Raw genomic sequence first — 24903 nt, 5'->3', positions numbered from 1 at the left:
CTTCAATGCAGCTCATAATCTTTGGAACCAACTGCGCTGTAACGTCAGAGAAGCAATGTCTACTTTGGTTTTCAAGCGGTCTCTCATAACGTTTTTTGTTTCCCACTGAGTGCAACGTGTAGTTTTCTTTTGCTATTTTTTCTACTTACATTGTTTTGTTTTCCTTGTGAGGCGCTGTGTTCATTGTAGAGCGCCATAGACTTGTTTACTACTATATTATTATTATTATTAAATCAGGACACCTCATTTTGTTTTTTACAGACCCATATTTAGACTTCACATGTGTAGCCAGTCAGGCCCTCATGTCTCCAAGCACCAGTCAGACCCTAATTGAAGTCTACACACCTTTGAGAAATGCTACAATTAAGATCGATGGAAAACCGGGCGACAGTACACAAACTTACAAAGTTGGCCCTGTTGTGTGTAGGTTGGAGACGGACGACCTGGAGGCAACCACTACGGTTATTATCTCCTCTGAAGATGGTAGGAATATCAATCGATTATTAATCGATTATTAATCGATTATTAATATGGGTTTAACCCATACAATAATATGTACACCAATGTCTGTTAGCACTGTACTTACCCGAGTTCTGTGAAAAAAAATATCACAGGCATATTACTCGGGTGGGATTGGATCCCACAACCCTACAATTCTAGAGCAGTGTCTTACAAACTGTAGTGTACCGAGAGATTCCCCGGTAGCCAGTAGCTAGAGGAAGTTTGGATCCTATGTTTTAGCAGCGGGGAATGCAAACCATTTAATAAATGTTAAATTTGCTTCGGGAATAAAGAATATTCTTTTTTGGTTCTTACCCATATACACCGATGTCTGTTAGCAATGTATACTCAGTACTTAACTGAGTTCTGTAAAAAGAAATCACAGGCATATTACTCGGGTGGGATTCGAACACAAGACCTTTGCAATTCTAGAGATTGTTATTATTATTTATTATTCTGGTAATGAAACCAAGGATGCTTAAAGGAACACGTTGCCTTGGATCGGGCGAGTTGGTCTTTGAAAAGCGTTCGTAACTGTTTGTTATAAAATGCCTGGTTAGAAAGATGTTGTTAAAGTAGAATATATTGATCCACACACATTTGCCTTGAAATTGCGTGGTTTTCCTTTTACTTTGCGAACTAACATGGTCAACCATTTGTGGGGCTGACCCGTTTGTCAATGAGGTAAAAAGAAAACCACGCAATTTCGAGTGATACTTGTCTGATCATTATATTCTACTTTCTAATCATATGCATTTTATAAAAAAACGGTTACAAACGCTTCTCCAAAAACCAACTCGACTGATCCAAGGCAACGTGTTCCTTTAAAATGTGGGGGCATGGTTGGCTTGTGCGTAACGCGCTCGCCTCTCATCAAGGTGACCCTGGTTCAATACCCGGCCAGGGCCATTTATGTGAGTTGAGTGTGCCAATAATGACCCACAAACAGGTACCTTGTCCAGGCCTTTTATGATAAAAAAAAATCTAGCAATTGACCAGGCTTTTAAAATTTTTACCAATAATGACCTCAGCAATAGATAATGATGAGAGGCTTTTATTGTCCAACAATGACCCTCATGAACAGACAATATTGACCTGTCTTTAGATTCTTTGCGGGATCAACACCTGGTATGATATAATTGTAAGTGTATTTCCTATATTTTTAAAGTATTGTAAGTTTAACTAATCTTTTTATAGTAGTACTTTTCCATAACTTTTTAAATTTCGCGGTGTGTGGTTTTAACTATTGGCTGGTCCATTTTGTGGTTTATATTTTTAGAAATCTTTTATGCTCTTTGTTTTTTTTTTTGCTCTTGTTTGCAGCTATTTTTAATGTGTACAGTCATGGATGTAAGGCGCTTTATAAGCGTTGTTTATTATTATTATTATTATTTGATGTTCTATATAAACCCAGCAGAAAGAAACAATGACCGGGTCTCTATTGGCCAATAATGACCCAATGATGAGACAATATAATGACCCGATCTTGTAGACAATTATTTTCCTATTAAGTTTTACATTACTAATAGAACTATTTCTCCTCACCAGCGAGCCTGTATCCGCAACGTCTCACCTTGACCTTTGACCCAGATGAAGAGATAACACTTGAGATGATCTTAAGAGATGACTGCGATGGATCATGTAAATACAGATGGCGTGACTTAGATACCTCTAGTGCCATACAATCCAATAATAAGAAACTTCATATCAGTGGTTTGAATGAAACAAGTTCTGTATTCCGCCATTTCTTGGTTGGGGCTAAAGGGAGGAAAGGACTTGTCCAAATCTTAGTACGAGGTAAGAATAAGGTGTTTTTCACCATCTTTTTTGCTTTCTTACGTCTAGAAAAAAAGATAAGGGAGAATACTTTTGTGCTTTGCATTTCAATTTTAATCTATTGGATTTTATAGCTTTGTATATTCATCTGTTCTTAAAGGGACACTTTGCCTTGGATCGGGCGAGTTGGTCCACCAAAAGTGTTTGAATCCATTTGTTATGAAATGCATACGGTTAGATGTTTTTTACAATGATCCACACAAAATTGTATGCTTTTCCTTGTATTTTGCGAACTACATGTAACACGGTCAGCCGTCTTGTGGAAAATTTGACTCCACAAGATGGGGTGCCTGGTTAGTTCACGACCTATACGAAAAACCTTCCAATTCGAGGCATTTTTGTATGGATCATTATACTCTATTAAAGCGTCTATATTTTGCAAGGTTCATGCAGTTTTTTGTAAAGATTATTTTATAAATTACTCCAAATTAATCAATGATATTTCATAATTTTTCTCGTAGTTGGATAAGTTTAGTTTTTAAGTTCAGAAAAACAACCAAACTGTTTTTTTCTTTCTTTGCAACTACTAAATACAGAGTGTCCGTCTGGTTATTGGAACCCAGAAGAAAATTGTTTGTTGGAATGCTCCATTTGTCTGAACGGGGGGATGTGCCATCCACGTTCTGGCCAGTGTATCTGCCCACCAGGATTCAGCGGAGTAGAATGCGAGAATGGTAAATACCCCTCTCTCTCCAGTCCCCACCTTCATGGCTATCCTCTCATCCCACCCAAGTGTGTATGCCTGCAACCGTGGACCTCCTATTGTCTCTCTTCGTACACGCTTTGTACACGTTTTCCAACCATGGACCTTTCCCAAACCGTGGACCCTATTGTCCACTTTTGTTATTGGTTCCCGGGTTGAATAGTGTATACCTACTCACCCCTCTCTAGTCCAACCATAAAGCTTAGACAACCCAACCATTTTCATGGTACTTGTTTTACAACAAATACAGTTTTGTGTGTGTACAGTTTAACAGTTTCTTGCTAAGCAAAATTCAATAGGAAACCAGTTGCAAAATGTGACCTTAGAAAAAGGACTTTTGTCCTTTTTATATTATATGACATGGTAGTTTAACCAGGGATGAAATTCTTCCTCCTTTTTGCGTTTTCAGTTCAGACTTTTTAAAATCCCTGACTTTGGCAAGGGAATAAGATTGTCCTAAAAGGCCCCCCCCAAAAAAAAAAATTATATATATTTTGTTTGTTTATGTTTAGAAAATTGTTTGCATTATTACATGTGGGCTATCGAAAAAAACTTGCAGCGCGACCCCATTTTTTTTTTTACTCATCCAGTCATCAAGTGAAAAAGAAGTTAAGGAAAATATTATTTACATGTGTTCACCCCCCTGTGTCAACAAAATTTCAGTCTTTTTCATTTATTCAGAATCCAATCTCTGTTAAGCTGATACCCTTTTCTGGTGAGCACAATCCTCAAATGCTTTTGCCAATTTTGTGCTTAAAAACAGCTGCGTGAAGTTTAACAAAGTTGCTTGAACGCTACACTGAAATCTGGCTGAGAAAGCTTTTATATAGATTCACAAACAAACATTTTGATTTCAAACATGTAAAATTCCTTCCTGCCGACTTTGGCAGTTAAATTGTTTTGGGTGGAAATATTAGCTGAAGAACCAGGATATCCTTTTTGTATTTAAATACCACATGTTGCAACAAGCTTTGATTTATAGATATATCCTTCCTCCTTTCCTCATTGTTTTTGAAAAAGTAAACTACTTTACACTCTAATGAGGGAATAAAAGGGTAGCGATGAGTTCTTACACGGCCGTTTAAAGCTGGCAGGGTCATTATTGCCGCGTGATAAAGACCCGAGTCAGGCCTTTAGCGCACAGTAACGACCCTGCAAGTTTTTAAACGGACGTCCAAGAACGAGTCACTACTCTTTAATTCCCATTCATAAATGCCCTTTTGTTAAAAAACGTTACCAAAATACAATTACAGACACTTTGACAGTTGAAAATTTGAGGTTTGAAAAATTTTGTGTGTAAATAGTCTGTTGCGCGTGGGTTGTGTGTAAGCGCCCCTCTTTGAAATAGAAGTAGGTTACGCGCTGTTACTAATAGCTATGAATTGTGTTCCGCGTGATAATCTTGGGCACCTGACATGTGGAAGCCAGCCAGTTATAAACACGGGTAATTGTCAACCGTTTAAACAGCCCCACGTGACACGCTCTCCACCAATAGGAGTAGAGAAACTGTCTGGGGTATTTATGAATAGGTGTTAAAGACAGTGGACATTATTGGTAATTGTCAAAGACCAGTTTTCTCACTTGCTGTAACTCAACATATGCTTAAAATAACAAACCTGTGAAATTTGACCTCATCGGTCATCAAAGTTGCGAGAAAATTAGGGCCTATGAAAAAAATACCACCCTTGTCACACAAAGTTGTGTGCTTTCAGATGCTTGATTTCGAGACCTCAATTTCTGAATCTGAGGTATCAAAATCAAATTCGTGGGAAATTACTTCTTTCTCGAAAACTACTCCGCTTCATTGCTTTAATTGAAACCTGTGCAAATGTCATCAAATTCGGGGGTCCTGTTGTAGTGAAGACAACAAAAAAACAATTGACGTCTTATCAGGAATTTTATGACTGTTTATATTGGGCTTATTCCGATTGCCGCAAATAAGCAACTGCGGAAGTTTTTCTCTGTAGGATTGGTGTTGGTCTGAACTTTAGAATCAGTGAGCTTTCAGATGTAAATATTTCTCTGGAGGATTGGTACTGGTATGAACTGTAGAATCAGCACGGTTCCTTCCTCCATGAAATAAGTAAGCTTTCAGATGGAGATATTTCTCTGGAGGATTGGTACTGGTTTGAACTTTAGAATCAGTGAGCTTTCAGATGGAAATATTTCGCTGGAGGATTGGTACTGGTATGAACTTTAGAATCAGTGAGCTTTCAGATGTAAATATTTCTCTGGAGGATTGGTACTGGTATGAACTTTAGAATCAGCACGGTTCCTTCCTCCATGAAATAAGTAAGCTTTCAGATGGAGATATTTCTCTGGAGGATTGGTAACTTTTGAAGCAGTTACCAATCCTGTTCTTTGTATTGTTGAAAACCACAAAACCAACCTGAAGGTTTTCCTTGGATTGTGATAAAAGGATGGTCTTAAGTTTATGACTCACCAAGTCTACATAGTTACAAAGACACTCTACGATAAACCTCTAAGAAACACTGTCTGAGACTTGAGATTCACGTAGAAGATTTGTCTGGCGCTGCAGTACTAGGGTGAAGCGTTAACCGCAAGTTCACGTTTTCATTATTCACCAACCTCACAGAGTATTTTCCATCAGAGCCCCCCCACCTCAACTCCTTCTTTACACATCGTCAATTTCCTGTTTTGACTTCCTGTCTGGAACGAGGGAGATTCTCTCGGGCTGGGATGGAAGGAATCTCTCAAGTTGCTGTAATTTATTTTCCGTAGAGACATCGTATTCTAAAAATAGTCTCATTTCTAATGGTATCTTATTTGGGAACAACCTTCCAACCGACATAAAGCAATCCCTCACGCTTGAAAGTTTCTCAAGAAAACTTAAAATGTACTTCTTAAACATGTGTTCACAAAGGCAATAGTGATAACTGTTAAATGTCATTGTAAGCGTAAGGGAACAAGAGGGTAGAAACAAGTTCTCAATCAGACGTTTAAAACCGCCAGGGTCATTGCCGTTCCTTTGTCGCACGGTGATGACCCTGCAAGGTTTTAAATGGCCAATTAAGATGAGTCGCTACCCTTTTATTCTCATTCATAAATGCTATTTTGGTATATTTTGTTATTTTTGCCTGTATACACGGTTACCACAGGTTTTGATTGTATTTTATTTTGCTGAAACTGTACTTTTTGATCAGATTTGTAGTTTTCCATACTCTGGTCTTTCAGCTGAGGACCCTTTCAAAATAGTCAATGTTAAAAAAAAAATATTTTGAAAATAAATCAACAACTCTGAATGGCCCCACAGTTACAATTAAGGGAATCAATGTGTGGTGAAGAGGTTTTCAACCAGTGGTTTAATTCCAATTTTACAGAGACAAAGTCAAGGTAAATTATCAAGAACCAGGCCTCAGTGGGTTTAAACCACTAGTTGGAAACCGATTCAACACACTTTGATTCCCATTCATAAATACCTTTTCGGTCAAAACACATTAACACTTTTGGTCAAAAGGTAAAATAAATGCAAAAATTATAATTGTTTAATGATTTCTTTCAACACAACACCCCTCCAGCTATGAAATGGTAAGGCCCTCGGGTAAACAACTCCTTATAAGGGAATGCTGTGTGTCGCGCGTATCGCGTGATGTAGCACAACTGTCCCGGCTGTTGCTCTCGACCAATAGGAATGCAGAAACTGTCTTAAAAGCACAGGTGCAAGCTCCCGTGTCACGCCCATGTTTCAACACTTTTTACTGGTCATCATACCCACGTGATGCGCTCTCCTCCAATAGGAATAGCGAAACTGTCTGAGGTATTTAGGAATGAGGAATTGCCCAATCATGTCAAGGGTCATACTGTTTTTATGGCGAGGAGTCATCCCATTGTAAAATTATACGACCCTGTCAAACAAAAGGGGAACATTAGTAAACAGGATATAATCACGAGTTGAAAGGATTTCAGCATGTGGTTTATATTGTAGTGTCACTGTAGTGCCTCGCGGCAAAAAGGTGTTGGCAAAGTCGCTTTTATATTATTGGTGGATAAAGGCTTGAGGTTTTTACCTTTGACCTCTGCGAACCCTTTGTTTTGTTCAGCAAGACATTTGGATTTTTGCCAAGGTAACGCTGTCGTGCACCTGTCCTGCTTTTATCCAATAATGGCTTCATCCTTTAAAAAAAACAACAACAATGGAAGAGATATTCATGATACAGATCAGAATATTTATTGACTATTCATTGGTTTTATATCAACACAACTCCTTGGGAGAAATATTTACATAGTGCTATACCTTAGGGTCTTGTCACATTAAGCAGTGTACAGTGAATAAGTCATAGGCAATCTTCAAGATAACACGATATATGATTTGAGGCATTGCATGGTGAGGTATCAGTACAAATATTATTTGGTTTGCGGTAATACCATGTGTGTGTGTCTAGTTGCCAGGTAGAGTTTGTTCTTTAGAGAACTGTCTTGCTATATATTCTACTACCGCGCAGTAGATTTATTGGATTGTTTGGGATACCTCTCAGTTCTGAAAAGAACTGTCCTGCTTTTTAACTATTACCTGGGACTACTACTGTAGCTTTATAGGATAGTTATCAACTTCACTACCGTTGATTTAGTTCTTTATTGGTATAAACGTTTCAACTAGCTTGCTCTTGTGGGGTGTCTTGGCCGAGCGGATAAGAGCACCAAACTCAAGCTCTAGTGTGTCTGTTCAGCAGAGTGTGGGTTTGAATCCTGGTCGTGACACATCCTTGAGGGGTAAATGGGTACCTGTGAGGGTAGAGATGGTTCTTGTGGTTGGTTTAGCATAGTGTGCTACATATTTGGCGGCACAGGCTGTATACTCCCCAGGGAGCTGAGATGGTTTAAGGAATGATTTAAGGCCCAGTGACCAGGGGTAATAATGTAGAAGCGCTTTGAGACATGGCGTATTAAGTGCTATATAAAAACCAACTATTATTATTATTATTATAGTCATCGTCAGGAGAGTTGATAATACCAATTGCATTTAATGATCTTATAGCACTGAGTTGACAATAGGTGGTTTCAGCTTACAGCCACAACCTCAAATTAAATCCTTACCACCCCAAACCAATCAGAACAAAAGCTTCCCAGTCAACATCTACCTTCTAATACCAATTTTGTTTTTGTTAAATCTTTAGTCCACGGGCGAAATATCTTTGGTCAGGAGGGCCAATACAACTGCACTGCCTCGTCTGATCCTCATGACACTGGCTGCATTGGGAAGCTATTCTGTCTGCCAGAACCCTTTGGATGTACGTGTGCTGCTGGATACAGTGGCATTAACTGTTCAGAAGGTAATGTTATTTCTCAAGTAAAAGATGCAAGGTGTGTCGTGGTCAAGCAGATGAGAACACCAAAAACAAGCTGTGGTGTTTCTGCTCAGCAAAGTGTGGGTTTGAATCCCGGTCATGACACTTAACCATAATCGCTTCTTTCCACCCAGGGGTAAACGGGTACATATGAGGGCAGAGATGGTTCTTGTGATTGATTTAGCTGAGTAGCGCATATTGGTTGCACCGGCTGCATATTCCCCAGGGAGCTGCGATGGTTTAAGGAATGAAGACCCAGTGACCAAGGGTAATAATGTTGGAAGCGTTTTGGGATGCCCTTAGGGTATGAAAAGCGCTATATAAAAACTGGTTATTATTATTATTTTTATTACTATTTTTATTATTATTGTTGCAGAATGCAAGGAAGGAACGTATGGCGCAAACTGCGAGAGTGTCTGCCACTGTGAGGATAACTCTACCTGTCTTGCTGATACCGGAGAGTGTGTCGGATCATCATGCCAGGAAGGCTGGTGTGGGATCAATTGCCAAGGTACGATATTCAAATACACAACTTTAGGGTTTAAATGGAGGTACTCTAAATATTACTTATTGAGCATTTTTGTATTGGTTTTGTGCTAACATGCCACTTGGACTAAATAATTTCTTGAAAAAAGTAGGTGTATTTTTGTTTTATTTTAAAATGAAAAACATTGTTTGATATTCCTTGAGGACAGCCACCTCTGTCAGATTCTTAGATTCCAATCTGTTGATAGGATGACCCCCCCCCCTGTGGTACATCATTACCATAGAGCTATATATATAGACTAGAGCGCTAACACCCTGTTGTACACGCACTAAGGTTTTGAAGCCGTGTGGATGTAATAACCAATACAAAAGCTTGAAATTTTGTACGGCAATTGTACGGCTATTTGCATGATAGTGCGTTCGTTCTTTTTTACGTGTCATCGAACAAACAAACAAAACAGTTTTTATTGTCAATTTTATTAGCCTGTGTCATTCGTGAAATAATGGCCGCCTAAATTTCTTGCTGTAAGATATGCTCATGCTTACCTAAATTAATCTGGGCCCAATTTCATAAAGCTGTCTACCAGTAAGCAAGCTGTTGTAGTTACTATATCTGGGCCCAATTTCATAAAGCTGTCTACCAGTAAGCAAGCTGTTGTAGTTACTATATCTGGGCCCAATTTTATAAAGCTGTCTACCAGTAAGCAAGCTGTTGTAGTTACTATATCTGGGCCCAATTTCATAAAGCTGTCTACCAGTAAGCAAGCTGTTGTAGTTACTATTTTAGTATTATAAAAAAGAATGTGCGTATGACATAAATGTATTTTATTTCTCATGAGATGCCTTATTTTTTTATAAGCACAAACATTTAGGCAGCGTGGATGTACGCAAGCGCACACACTAAACGTAAACAAGTCGCAGTAATGCGTGTTTTCTTCAAACTAAAATTGTTCCGTAGTCACGCAACACATCAAACATGTCTGCGCCAAGGGTGGCTTCTAAACGCAGAGCAAGTCAATATATAGCTCTATGATCTTTACATACAGAGATCAATCTAAAAGGAAAACTGAGGCAGCTGGTTTGTCACAGGGGGACACCACCCTAGTTTTTCTATCAGACTGACAAATTTCACATCAAAGCTGGTCTTATAAAGACATTGGACACTATTGGTAATTGTCAAAGACTAGTCTTCTCACTTGGTGTATCCCATCATATGCATAAAATAACAAACCTGTGACAAACAATGTTGCGAGATATTAATAATAAAAAAAACACCCTTGTCACACCATGGTCACACGAAGTTGTGTACTTTCAGATGCTTGATTTCAAGACCTCAAATTCTAAATCTGAGGTCTTGAAATCAAATTCGTGGAAAATCAATTCTTTCTCGAAAACCCCATTACTCGCAATCAAGAAAGGTTTTATAATAATAATTATTTTGAGTAATTACCAATAGTGTCCACTGCCTTTAAGTTTGGTCTCACTTTTTGAAAATTGTCTTTCGTGTTCTTGTAGTCCCAGGCCCCATATTGTACAAAGAGCCATCAGAAGTCATCATCAACCAGATAAACAACATCACATGCATCTTAAAGAATGTCAGAAACCCCAACGTCTCGGACATCGTCCTCATTCTACCCAACGGAACGACCATCGAATCGGATTACTTCGTTGAATATGAGACACCAGTTGTTGCGGAGTACATTTTTGTCGTCATTGCTGATGCAATGGATAATGAGTATACATGCGCATACAACAACATCACGCTTCAAACAACTGTCAACTTTGGTATGTATTAAAGGAAACTACATTATGATTTGGTTTTACACTTACAATGATGTGTGTTAACACTGTGTCCTCACTCAGTCCTTTCTCGGGTTCTGTGAAAACAAAATCATAGGCATATCACTCGGGTGGGATTCGAACCCTCAACCTTTTCCAATCTAGAGCAGATGTTGTACCAGCTAGACCACCAGGCTAGCCTGGTCTCTAGAGGCAGTTCGAATCAAGTTAAGTCATCAGGGTGTGGGTTTGAATCCCGGGTGTGGCACTTGTGTCCTTGAGCAAGACACTTAACTATAATTGCTTCTCTTCACCCAGGGGTATAAATGGGTATGGGGATATTGTGTATGAAAAAGCCTTTGGAGCACTACCGTTGCCCATAATAGGTTGTATACTCTCCAGGGTGCTGACAAAGATTGAAGGGATATTATTGGCCCATATGACCAGGGCACTAATGTAAAGCGCATTGAGACAGTTACTGTGAAATGCGCTATAATAGAATTTGTTATTATTATGTTTCTCATAGTCCGAGGCCCCATGTTGTACGAAGAGCTACAAGAAGTGAACATCAACCAGACAACTAACATCACCTGTATCTTTAAGAATGTCTTAAGCCCCAACATGTCGGACATAGTCCTCATTTTACCCAACGGAACGACCATTAAAGCATATTACGTCATTGATTCAGAGTCGCCAATCAAGACAGAATACATATTTGTTGTCATTGCCGATGCGAGGGAAAATGAGTACGCGTGCACAAACGCTAATGCAATGCTTCAAAAGACATTCAACCTCACAGCTTTTGGTATGTATACATTGTTCTACATTCGTAAAAGTTTGTAATTTGTCAAAGATTTTAGAACCTTTCTTATACAGTTATTTGATGGTTTTTTTCTTATGTGAATCCCTTTTTAAAATTGTTTGTTATTCCACAGAGCCACCATATCTTTCTTATTCACCGACAATAAACAGTTCAAAGGTCAATGAAATAACGATCACCTGGAATCCATGGGGAACCCAACCTGGCGATAGGGGTGACCCCCCTGTCGTGAACTACATCATTACGTACAAAGATGCCAATGCGAATGATACTACCACAGCTGGTGTGACACAGGGGAATACCACCTTGTATACTATTACTGGTTTAATGGAGGATATTGAGTATGAATTCAGAGTAACTGCAGTCAGACCAGGGGTGGGCGGAGCTGGGCCTCCAAGCCCCCCTGCTCAAGGAAATACAACTTGCCGAGGTAAGTGTCTCGCATATATGCGTTTCATACTTCAAATCGTAGCTCCATATACCATGCAGAGAAAATAGTGTGCGCTTTGATTTGCCCCTTTAAGGGTGTGAAAAAGCACTATATAAGAACCAAGTATTATTGTTATTATTATTATTATTGTTATTATTATTATTATTATTATTATTATTATCATTACACGCATTAAGCATGAGATCGGCACGTAATTGACTTGCGCGCAACAGACTTGACTTGAACTCTGACATTAGAATATTTGCATCTTGGGAACTTTTAACTTCATTTTAATATCATTTATTTTATAAAGGCACTGGACACTATCGGTAACTACTCAAAATAGCTGTTAGCATAGAAACTTACTTGGTACGGAGCAATGGAGAGCTGTTGATAGTATATAACATTGTGAGAAACTGCTCCCTCTAAAGTAACCTATGTAGTTTTTGAGAAAGAGGTAATTTCTCACTCAAATAATAAAAGACTTCAGGCCTGAAGCCTTTTATTAAGCAGCTGAAGCACACAAATTTTGTGCAACAAGGTTTTTTTTTTTTCTTTCATTGTTCTCTTGCAACTTTGTTGACAAATTGAGTCTGATTACAGGTTTATTTTTTTATGCATATGGTGGGATACACACCAAGTGAGAAACCTGGTGTCCAGTGCCTTTAATATCAAATAACACATGTCCGTACTTGTTTTCCATACATTGTTTTGTACATGATTCATCTGTTTGATTTCTCATTTTTGCGTGTGAATGTATGATGTGTACATTTCTCATTCACAACCATCTACCAACTCATCAAGCATTTTGTTTGTGTTTTGGGGTTTTGTTTGTGTTTTTGTTTCTTGTTTATTGTTTGATGTGTACATTTCTCATTCATTATCATCTACCTGTCTGTCGTGCATTATGTTTTTGTTTTTTTTAACTTGTTTGTGTGATATTAGTGCCAGGAAAACCGGTTAATTTCAGTTGTTTAGCACTGAATGCAACATCCCTCCAGCTTAGTTGGTCTCGTCCAATCAACACACTCTGTTCTGAGATCACCTACAAGATAATATACTGGCTTATTCAACGAGGAGAGTGCCCAAGGATAGCCAAAAGTCACTATGATAAGATACAGAAGACAACAGGAAATCACTCTCTTGTGATTAGTGACTTGCTGCCAAACTCGTTGTATAAAGTGAAAATAGTAGCCAATACCAGTGCTGGAGTATCGGATAAAGACAACATGACTTTTACTGAGAAAAGGACCCCCTCGTCAGGTCTGGACTGTGAAATAATTTAATTCCACCAACCCTCTCCCATTTAAAAACAGTTTTAAAGGGAAAGCATACCCCCGATTGTTTTAAAGGAACACGTTGCCTTGGATCGGTCATGTTAGTCTTTGAAAAGCGCTTGTAACTGTTTTTTTATAAAATGCATATGGGTAGAAAGATGTTGTAAAAGTAGAATACAATGATCCACACAAACATGCCTCCAAATTGCACGGTTTTCCTTTTACCTTGTCGACTAACACGGTCGGCCATTTATGTGAGTCAAGTTTTTGACTCCCATAAATGGCTGACCGTGTTAGTTCGCACAGTAAAAGGAAAACCACGCAATTTCGAGGCAAATATGTGTGGATCATTGTATTCTACTTTTAAAATATCTTTTCAACCATATGCATTTTATAAAAAAGGGTTACAAACGCTTTTTATAGACCAACTCGTCCGATCCAAGGCAACGTGTTCCTTTAATCATGTATACATATTATAAGTTGTCACCTATTTTTAAATCTCATCTCTGGTCAGTCTACAAGTACACTAATGGAGCTGCCGTTAATTTCACCTACCTCATCCTAACTTAGAACTTATCATGTAGCACTTAAGTTGCGTCAAGTTCCGTATCTTCGATTTCACCAAACACTTCATAACTTGGGATTAATCTTAGGACTTAGGACGAGTTGAGTCCCGCATCCAAATTCGTGAAATCGGCTGCAGGATGCATTGAACCCATCCTAAGTTAGGATGGGTTGCTCATCCTAACTCAAGATACATTAATCCTATAGTTTCGTGATGGGGATCATCTATTATACTTTGGAACAGACAGTTCATTCACCGATACTACTACACAAAACTTTTGAAAGAGTTAGTGTACAAACTTGCAAAATGGTAAACAGACACTATTAAAATTGCACAAACAAATGATTAACGTGCTGTAAGTTATTATTCTTTTAAACGATATTTATTTTGCTTTCATTTGGAGTAGTTCCTGGACCTCCTAAAAATGTTGGTGTTAAAATAGAAAGCTCAACTCTCGTTGCTAAATGGAAGTGGCCAAATTTAAAGTGTGCCGACAAAAATGGTGCATTCTTAGGTTACCACTATCAACTCTTGATTGGTGGAGGAGAGATCGCTGTAGAAGGAGTAACAGAGTCAACCGTTAGACGCCATACCTTTGAGAATTTGTTGCCTTGCACTGAGTATGGGTTTCATGTTAGAGGATGGACGTCAGTGGGTAATGGGTCCTTCAGCCAGATTAAGAAGCTGACGACACCAAGTGCAGGTAAAAGCACACACACAGTAGACCTTTGTCATGTAGCCACCATCTTGGTCATGTTTCCTGTGTCCAATAACAGTACGAATGCTAATATCCATACAAGTATCACTCGAAATTGCGTGGTTTTCCCTTTACCTCGTCAACAAACATGGTCGGCCATTTATGGGAGTCAAATTTTGTACTCCCATAAATGGCCGACCTTGTTAGTTCGCAAAGTAAATGGAAGACCACGCAATTGCGAGGCATATTTGTGTTGATCATTGTATTCTACTTTTAATACATCTTTGTAACCATATGCATTTTATAACAAAAGGTTACAAACGCTTGTCAAATACCATTGCGACCGATCCAAGGCAACGTGTTCCTTTATAGACTCTCCATTCTCACTAAATATCAAGGCTAGGATTGTCATTTCATTTTCACTTTTATCTCTAACAGTCCCTGACGAGGTAACAGACGTAAAGGTATCAAGCAACAGCTCCACTACGCTACATATCTCCTGGTCTGCTCCAACCAAGCCCCCATGCCCAATCACCGGTTACATAGTCACCTACACCCTGGTGCAGCAGGGTCAGTGTGAAGGGTTAGAAGCTTTGGAAACTAGGTCAGAAGCTGTGGAAACTAGGACTGTATCAGAGACTGTTACAGTTATAGAGATGCTTCAACCAGACTCTGTGTATATGGTGACGGTAAAAGCGAAGACGGTTTCAGGGGAAGGGAATGGAGTAAACGACACTGGTAGAACACTTGAAGATGGTAAGTTATAAAAATGAAATTACACAATCTTGATCAATCAAGCAGTCTTCTATACATTTTTTAAAGAATTTGTGAAGTTTTTTTTGGAACAAAGGAAATTTGACAAGAGCAGGGCCCAATTTCATAGAGCTACAAAGCACAAAAATTTGCTTAGCATGAAATTTCTTCCTTGATAAAAGCAGGATTACCGACCAAACTTCGGTTTGTTGCATATTGCTTGTAACTGGTATTCAGCTGTTGTTTGCTTATCCTGAAAATCACGTGGAAATTTGATTGGTAATTCTGTTTTTGTCAAGGAAGAAATGTCCTGCTAAGCAAACTTTTGTGCTTAGCAGCTCTTTGAAATGGGCCCAGGTCTTGATCCTGTGACTTCTGGATTGATGTGCTGTTGCTCTATACAAACCCTATTTAGGTGTTCTCCATATGCTGTTAATTCATTGAACAATCATTCATAAGTACCTCAGACAGTTTCGCTATTCCTATTGGTGGAGAGCGCGTCACGTGGGTGTGTATAAACCTTTGTTTATGACCAGTAAAACATGTTGAAACATGGGCGTGACACGCGAGTTTGCACCTGTGCTTATAAGTCAGTTTCTTCATTCCTATTGGTGGAGAGCAACGGCCGAGACAGTTGTGCCACATCACGCGATACGCGCGACGTGCACAGGATTCCCTTATAAGGAGTTGTTTACCCGAGGGCCTTGACTGGGCCTTACCATTTCATAGCTGGAGGGATGTTGTGTTGAAAGAAATCATTGAAAAATGATAATTTTTGCATTTATTTTACTTGTTTTAAGTGTTGATGTTTTTTGATCGAAAAGTGTGTTGAATCAGTTTTCAACTAGTGGTTTAAACCCGCCGAGGCCTGGTTCTTAATAATTTACCTTGACTTCCTCTTGGTAAAATTATCAAGAACCAGGCTCTGTTGGGATTAACACTAGTTGAAAACCTCTTCACCACACATTGATTCCCTTATTTGGGTGTTCTCCATTATGCTGTTAATTCATTGAGCAATCAGTTATTTCATTTTTCAACCCATTGATTGGGCCCCAATTTCATAGAGCTGCTAAGCACAAGATAACTTGTTTAATTCAATTCAATTCAAAAAACTTTAATCATCCTCAAAAGGCAATGATGCCTGGAATTCGAGACCTAAGATGAGATCTTGAGTTTAATTAAAATATTAAGTGAGAAATTACTTCATAAGCCTTTCCTCTTTCCTCATAATGTTTTATACTATCAACAGCTCTCCATTTCTCGTTACCAAGTAAGTTGTTATGCTAAAAATTATTTTGAGTAATTACCAATTGTCCAGTGCCTTTAAAAAAAAAAATCTATTTGGAAATCAAGCAATCAGTGAAGCTATGATTTTTTACCTCAGTACCTCTTAAAGATCGTATACCTTTTGGTTTTGGAAAAATGTAATTGTTTTTATCCTGTTTAAATGTATATACAATAAAACTGATCTGTGAACATTTGTTGTTAAGGATATTGCTGAAAATCCGGAGCAGTTATGTCCACACTAGATGAATAATCCAGGATTGGAATACACAATTTAAGAAACGCAAAATGCAAATTTTTTCCTCATAATATTAATAATAACATTAATAATTTATTGTAAATATAGCCTTTAAAGGCAGTGGACACTATTGGTAATTACGCAAAATAATTATTAGCATAAAACTTTCTTGGTGACGAGTAATAGGGAGAGGTTTATGGTATAAAACATTGTGAGAAACGGCTCCCTCTGAAGTGCCATAGTTTTCGAGAAATAAGTAATTTTCCACGAATTTGATTTCGAGACCTCAGATTTAGAACTTGAGGTCTCGAAATTGACCATCTAAACGCACACAACTTCGTGTGACAAGGGTGTTTTTTTCTTTCTTTATTATTTCGCAACTTTGATGACCGATTGGGCTAAATTTTTCACAGGTTTGTTATTTTATGCATATGTCGAGATACACTAAGTGAGAACACTGGTCTTTAACAATTATCAATAGTGTCCACTGCCTTTAACATAAAAATCTCAAGACGCTGTTCAGACAGTTTTTCATATTAACATTTAGCTAAAAAGAGATTAATGAAATAATTATTGATAAATAATGAATATATATTTTTCTTGAATTTAGTGCCAGATAAAGTTATCAGTCTCGAGCTTACCCCCGAGAAAAGAGCTGTTGAAGTTTCGTGGCAGCCTCCATCCATCACCCCCTGTGAGATTCTTGGTTACAACATAAACTATCGCCTCGTCAAGCATCTGGCATGTAAAGAAACCACTGAAGAAAACAGTGTGACAGTGAATTCCTCGGATAACAATGCCAGGCTAACGAACCTATCGCCTTATTCGGAGTATGTTGTGTCTGTAGTTGCGCTTACATCAGCAGGGGCTGGGGAAGCTGTTGAAGGAAGCGTGTCAACCGCACAGGATCGTATGTACTATTTATTTACTTAGTTATTTCAGTATGAAATTGTTTTGAATCCATCTCTGTCTAAAACCACATTTATGAGAAGGGAATGGTTTCTCAAATATTATGAGTTATCAACAATTGCATTGCCCCATACCAAACGTTTATGATCATTGTGGAAGTGTCGTGGCCAAGCGGTTAAGACCACCGAATTCAAACTCTGGTGTTTCTGATCAGCAGAGTGTGGGTTCAATCCCAATTGTTACACTTGTGTCCTTAAGCAAGACAGTTAACCATTGCTTCGTCCTTCGAATGGGACGTTAAGCCGTTGGTCCCATGTGTAATGTAACGCATGTAAAAGAACCCAGTGCACTTATCGAAAAGAGAAGGGGTTCGTCCCGGTGTTCGTGGTCCGATCGGCAGCAAATTGTGCCACAGCACCTAGTAAAGCATTACATGGTGCTATCAAAATTAGGTCTCATAATTCAAACGTAGTCCCACATCTGGCAGGAAATACTGTATTCTACAGCGCCAGGAGCATCACTTGGTGACGGACATGTGCGCTATATAAGAAGCCACAATTATTATTATTATTATTATTAATTTGTGGAATATCTCCCTTTACACAAATTAATGGTATGGTTTTGTTGTGGGTTGTGAGCATTACATGGTGAGGTATCAATGTATGGTTGGTTTGCGGTACGCCCTGTGTATATCTACTTGCTGGGTAGATTTTGTTCTTTAGAGAACTGTCTTGCTATACTCCATTACGGCGGAGTAGATTTTCAGAATTTTTGAGACTTCTCAGTTCTGGAAAGAACTGTCCTGCTTGTTACCTGGGCCCAACTTCATAGAGAGTAGCTAAGCACAACAAAATAATGCTTACCAGAATAATGTTACCAGCCAAAATACCATGTCACATGTACAATCTGTGACTGGTATCCTTCTCATTCCTGCTTAGCAGACACCTGTTAGGCAATATTTTAAGCTTAAGCAGCTCTATGAAATTGGGCCCTGGGCAGAAGGTAGGAAATCGGCTGGGACTACTACTTTAGGAAATCGGCCGGGACTACTACTTTAGGAAATCGGCCGGGACTACTACTTTCGCTTAGTTGATCGAGGGAACTTAATGTAAATAACTTATCTAATCAGTTAGTTCTTCATCAAAATGGTTGTGTTTTTTATTTCTGCTTACAGTTCCAGGGATACCAATTGATATCATGAACACTAGTAAGTCCTCGAGGTCAGTGACCTTCACCTGGCAACCCCCAGCATGCAGTGAGAGAAATGGAGCCCTCACAAAGTATTATTACAAACTTGTAAATATCGAAACATATGCACTATTCAATGAGATAGGTGTATCACCAAATGTCACTTCAGCCACCTTTGACGGACTGACAGCGTGTACCGACTACCGTTTTAAAGTTCTTGCGCAGACGTCTGTTGGCAACAGTACATTCAGTGATGCATTTGTAGTAACTACAGATGGAGAAGGTATGTACACTTGTATGTAATTCGTTGCGGGTGGTGAACGGGTGGATAAGAGCACCAGGCTCAAGCTCTGGTGTTTCTGTTCAGCAGATTGTGGGTTTGAGTCCCAGTTGTGACACTTGTGTCCTTATGGAAGGCTCAATCATTATTGCTGCATCCTTCGGATGGGTTAAAAGCCGATGGTCCAGTGTGTTGTGTAGTGCATGTGTAAAAGAAACCATTGCACTCTATATCGAAAAGAGAAGGGGTTCGCCTCAGTGTTCCTGGTTTGATTGGCAGCCTATTGCACCACAGCACCTTGTAAACTAGTACATGATAAAGTGTTAGCGTCTAGTTACTGGTTTGACTTCTAGCTAGAGGGTTGAAATAGAGCAAATGTTGTGAGGAAGGCTGTTCCAAAGGCGAGGGGCAGCAAGATGGAAGGATCTGTCACCCCAGGAGGGGTTAAGATCTTGGTTTAGTCAGAAGATGTTGACGTGTTGAACCAAGACCAGCTCGACTGGAGTTATAAGGCTTGATGAGTTCAGATAAAAATGACAGTAGCAATATATTTTTGTTTGTTTCAGCTCCAGAGGCGGTTGGTGATTTGCAAACAGGACCCCTAGCAACATCTATACACCTTAATTGGACGCAACCCAGAGACTCCTCCTGCAGCATCACCAGCTATAAAGTCACTTACAAACTGATCAAGGTTCTTCAATGTCTTGAAAAAGAGAATGTCGACTCTGTTGAGGAAGCTTCAGTTAGCTACCCAAGTACACAACACACGATCTACGGTCTGATGCCAGCGTCCAAATATGAGGTATCCGTGAGGGCAGAGACTAGGGGTGGATTAGGGGAGAGCAGAACGGAGGAAGTTGCAACACTCGAATCTGGTAAGAATGACAGTGCATCTGTTGACTGCCATCATTTATCACCTTGTTTTTTGTCCCTTTACTCCCCACGTGAAGTTCTTCCCCTAGTTGTTTCAGTTGTTGAAACCGTGTCACGGCCTAGCGGTTAAGAGCACCAAATTCAAGCTCTGGTGTTTTTGATCAGTAGAGTGTGGGTTCGAGTCCAGGTCGTGACACTTGTGTCATTAAGCATTTAACCATGATTGCTTCAGAAAGTTGGGGAGGTAGTGCTTTCTGCTCTACCAGCCAGGCTTCTGATGTATGATACCCATGCCTACATTCATATGGACTGTAAGGGGGTGGGGGGGGGGTAACCCTGGTTTATCCCCAGGAGTAGGTGGCAACAGCCCCCGGAAAAATAGTTGATTTGTAGCCGACACCTTGAAGTGTCCTGTGTCTTGCCACTTGCATGTAAGGTCACAGGTACATCTGGCAAGAAGCTGCTAGGTTCTTAAGCCAGTATGTGGCAATGTTCACAAACCACAAAGTGTGACGTAAGCTTGGGCGATATCACGATATTATCGAATATCGCGATACTAATTTGGAAACGATTTCGATATCAGATCGATTTGGTTTAATATATCGATATATCGCGATATATCGCGATATCGATTAAATATCGCAAAATCGCGATGTATTTCCTAGCTGAGACATCTTGCACCCCATAGGTTTGGAGTAAAACCAGAAGAATAGGTCATAAGAACACCTCTCTTATGCTATGACTTTCTCTTCTACAACTTTCAATGGGAGTTAGAAGACTGATGATGTCAAATTTAATTAATCGCGATTATATCGAATATCGTGATATATTGTCGGCGATATATCGTGAATAAAATAAATCGATATCGATATGTTCAGAAAGTTATTCAATGACTTCATTTTGGAGGTCTTTTTGGCGACACAACTTGGCAGCAGAATTGAACAATAGACCGTTTCGCAAATACTCTGTACAGGTGCTGTAGGCATTATGTAAGGTGCATGATGGCCGAGCTAGCGTTCAAGTTTGATCCCTAGCTAGACCAGCATGCACCTCATTCAACAGTTAGCGCTTATGAAATTGGTAACTGCGAAAAGATCTATGAAAATATTCCGCTTTATGTCTGCTGCCACCTAGTGTTTTAAATTCACCATTGCACAGACTGCATTGAAACAGCTCCTTTATAAATTGATAGGAATTTTCTTTTGTATCTCCTACCTTCAGTTCCAGGAATACCGGTCGCTATCAACAACACTTTAACATCTTCAAGGTCAGTGACCTTTACCTGGCAGCCCCCAGCATGCCGGGAAAGAAACGGCACCATCAATGAGTACACATACAAACTTGTTAATACAGCAGCAGGTGCCAAACATACGGAGACTAGCGTATCATCAAATGTCACTTTAGCCACCTTCGATGGACTGGTGGCTTGTACCATGTACCATTTTAAAGTTCGTGCTCATACGGCAGTTACTTACAGTCCATTCAGTGAAGCAGTTTATGTAACTACAGATGGAGAAGGTATGTACTTGTGCTTGGTAACACTGGTGTTTTGATCTGCTTTAGCAGTGTGGGGGCTGTGGGTTCGAATCCCTTCCGAGTGTTTGTCTTTTACAGAACTCACTGGTGTTTTGATCTGCTTTAGCAGTGTGGGGGCTGTGGGTACGAATCCCTTCCAAGTGTTTGTCTTTTACAGAACTCACTGGTGTTTTGATCTGCTTTAGCAGTGTGGGGGCTGTGGGTTCGAATCCCTCCCAAGTGTTTGTCTTTTACAGAACTCACTGGTGTTTTGATCTGCTTTAGCAGTGTGGGGGCCGTGGGTTCGAATCCCTTCCAAGTGTTTGTCTTTTACAGAACTCACTGGTGTTTTGATCTGCTTTAGCAGTGTGGGGGCTGTGGGTTCGAATCCCTCCCAAGTGTTTGTCTTTTACAGAACTCACTGGTGTTTTGATCTGCTTTAGCAGTGTGGGGGCTGTGGGTTCGAATCCCTTCCGAGTGTTTGTCTTTTACAGAACTCTGGAAAGTGCTGAGTATTCAGTGCTAAAACGCACAAGTGTAAGGGTGAAAACAAATTATATGGTAATATGAGGGTATACCTGTTTATGTCTTTTTAAAATATAAAATGTCTTGTTTACTCTTCTAAAATAAAACTTTTTTGTTGTAAAGCGCCTCAGGGTTGGTTAAGCATGAGGTGCTTAATAAATCGTATTATTTAATAGACGTAGAATTTGCATCGTGGATTTAAAGAATATTCATTTTGGTTTTAAATGTAATTTTTATTATGTATTAACAATTTTTTTTGTGTGAAACCAATATTGTTCGTCAACAGTCCCAAATGTAGTGAATAACGTCCAATCTTCAACCACCACAAGTAATTCCATCCGAGTGACATGGGATCCCCCAACCAACGTACCGTGTAATATCACCCACTACCTGATCAGCTACAAACTCCTAAGGTATCTCCACTGTTCAGCGCCAGTCCTAAAGAGCCAAGAGAACAATGTGACGGTAGACAGTGGGAGTAGGGGCTACACCATTCAAGATCTTTCAGCTGCTTCAGCTTATCTTGTATCTGTGAGAGCCATCACAACTTCAGGATTAGGGGAGGTGGTGGACGTCAATGTCTCAACTCTGGAATCAGGTTTGCATAAATCTTGTTTTGTTGTAATGCATATAAACCAAATCTTCCTCAGTTGATAATTTTCAATAGAGAGCGTTACCAATTTTGTTTCGTCGGATTGGTCTATAGACTGTTATCAATGTGCAGCAAATAGTCTGGTTCCTATTTGCAAAATGATTATTAGCATTCTTTATTGTAATTCGATACAAAGAACACGACCAAGATGGAGACAGCACGATAAAGGTCTATTGTAGGGTTTCGTGGTTTCTATAATGTATTCGTATGTGTTCTAGCTAATCTTATGCAGGGTGTCAAGGTCGAGTGGTTAAGAGCATCAAATTCAAGTTCTGGTGGTTGAGTCACCGGAGTGTGGGTTCGAATCCCTGTCGTGACACTTGTGTCCTTGAGCAAGACACTTTACTATAATTGCTTCTCTTCACCCAGGGGTATAAATGGATACCTGTGAGGGTAGAGGTTGATATAGTGTTTGAAAAAGCCACTGGAGCGCCACGGCAGCTCAGGGCTGTATACTCGCGTGGGAGCATTGAGACAATATGTTTTTTTAATGAACTAGTATACACTTATTGACTGGCAATGAGGTAACTAGTTAACGTCTATTCCCCCGAGGGACTTTGAGTCACTAGAAGAGGGACCTATTTCTCGAAGAATGAGGCCAAGGGAAATAGGTCCCTTTTATTATTTATTATTATGTCAACCATACCTTAGAAAGGCTAGTGACTAAGTCACCAGAACTCTTGACTGATGCCAGATTATTAGTGTCAAACTAAAAAGTTGAAGTATAGTTGATATACGTTTATTTCAGCTCCGGAATCAGTGACAAACGTTACCCTTACAGCCGTCGGCCCGTTCACCGCCTCTTTTAGCTGGTCCCCACCCATCTGTGAGGACACCCATGGTAGGATTACATTGTACAATAATTATCTGGCATTCGGTGACTCTATAGAAGCAATTGCTGCAAACACGACCAATGAAGTTGTATCTTTTGAGTCGTTGATACCCTGTACATTGTATGATTTCACTGTGGCTGCATGGACTAGTGCTGGAATGGGCCTCCAAAGCAATCCTCTCAATTTCACAACAAATGTGACAGGTGAGATTGATTTTCTTTTTATTTTTGCTTCTTAAAGGTACTTGGCACAGTTGGTAATTACTCAAAAACATATTAGCGTAAAAATTACTTGTAACAAGCAACAGAGAGCTGTTGATAGTATAAAACATTATGAGAAACGGCTCCCTCTGAAGTAACATAGTTTTGAGAAAGAAGTAATTACTCACTAAAATATTTGAATATGAGAAAGACTTCAGGTCTGAAGTCTTTCTCAGGCATCTGAAAGCACAACAATTTGAGCAACAGGGTGTTATTTCTTTCATTATTCTCTTACATCTTCGATGACAAATTGAGTAAAAATGTTCACGTATTTTTTATAATTTGCATATGTTGGGATACACCAAGTGATAATACTGGTATTTGACAATTACCAAAGGTGCCTTTAAGTGTCCTTTGCCTGTAAGGCTTCATTAATATTTCTTATTATGTATGTTTATATCAATTAGTCAAACCATTTGTAGCTTAGAATATTTCATGATATTAATTCTCTCGCAGTCCCTGGACAAGTTGCAAAACCATCAAAAGACTTCAAAAATGCCACAGCTGCGAGGATCCAGTGGCGATCCCCGAGATCCGCATCAAACCCCTGTTCCATCGAGAACTACACCATTACGTACTCCTTAACCGAAATCAAGCAATGTGAGACGACCTCTAATGAAACATTCATTCAGGTCACAACTTATACAGAAGTATTCTTGGTTGACCTAAGACCAAAGTCTTTGTACAAGGTGGTGGTGAGAGCGTCAACATTAGCAGGGGAAGGAGATCCTTCTGAGGAGAAACTGATTCTTACCCACGCAGATGGTGAGTTCTGCTGATCTTTTGAAATAAAAAGAAGAGTAAAATTTCAGGCCTCTGATGGGAATTTAGAGGGGGGGGTAGTTCAGGGTTGACTAGCTTCTTTTGCTTGAAACTTCTTGAACCACTTTTTACAGTTTTTTTATTCATCTTTGTAAATCTTGTTTTTTAATTGTGGTATTTTATACTTGATTATTTTTTTGTATTTTCAACTCCTTGAAGTGTGTGTATTTGTTATCTCTTTGTATAAATTTGAATTCAATGGTTTTTTTTCTTCTTAGTAATAGATCATTTCAAATCAAATCGAATCAAATTCCACAAATCTCCCCTCGGTCTTCAAAATGTACCCGTACAATTGAGGTGTTAACTGGGACCAAATTGTTTGAAAGACTTTGCCCTCAGGTGTCTATACATTAAGGTTAATCCAAGGGTAT

General features: G+C 39.3%; 1 protein-coding gene across 1 annotated transcript in view; it reads left to right on the top strand.

The window, feature by feature from the left end:
- LOC117297418 (receptor-type tyrosine-protein phosphatase F-like) overlaps positions 1 to 24903 on the top strand; it is a 57582-nt gene that overhangs the window by 4902 nt on the left and 27777 nt on the right. The window contains exons 2-19 of the mRNA XM_033780448.1: positions 262 to 483; positions 2050 to 2298; positions 2874 to 3011; positions 8176 to 8331; positions 8723 to 8857; positions 10348 to 10617; positions 11138 to 11416; positions 11547 to 11861; positions 12807 to 13124; positions 14110 to 14406; positions 14839 to 15156; positions 17286 to 17585; positions 18759 to 19055; positions 19619 to 19927; positions 21147 to 21443; positions 22252 to 22563; positions 23366 to 23653; positions 24167 to 24475. Of these exons, the coding sequence (XP_033636339.1) occupies positions 262 to 483; positions 2050 to 2298; positions 2874 to 3011; positions 8176 to 8331; positions 8723 to 8857; positions 10348 to 10617; positions 11138 to 11416; positions 11547 to 11861; positions 12807 to 13124; positions 14110 to 14406; positions 14839 to 15156; positions 17286 to 17585; positions 18759 to 19055; positions 19619 to 19927; positions 21147 to 21443; positions 22252 to 22563; positions 23366 to 23653; positions 24167 to 24475 (4809 nt within the window). The remainder of the gene's footprint in view (positions 1 to 261; positions 484 to 2049; positions 2299 to 2873; positions 3012 to 8175; positions 8332 to 8722; positions 8858 to 10347; positions 10618 to 11137; positions 11417 to 11546; positions 11862 to 12806; positions 13125 to 14109; positions 14407 to 14838; positions 15157 to 17285; positions 17586 to 18758; positions 19056 to 19618; positions 19928 to 21146; positions 21444 to 22251; positions 22564 to 23365; positions 23654 to 24166; positions 24476 to 24903) is intronic.

The sequence above is a fragment of the Asterias rubens genome, chromosome 12, assembly GCF_902459465.1.
Source record: "Asterias rubens chromosome 12, eAstRub1.3, whole genome shotgun sequence".
NCBI classification, from domain to species: Eukaryota; Metazoa; Echinodermata; class Asteroidea; order Forcipulatida; family Asteriidae; genus Asterias; species Asterias rubens.
Note: the sequence above shows the minus strand (reverse complement) of the source record. Positions and strands in the feature narration are given on the sequence as shown.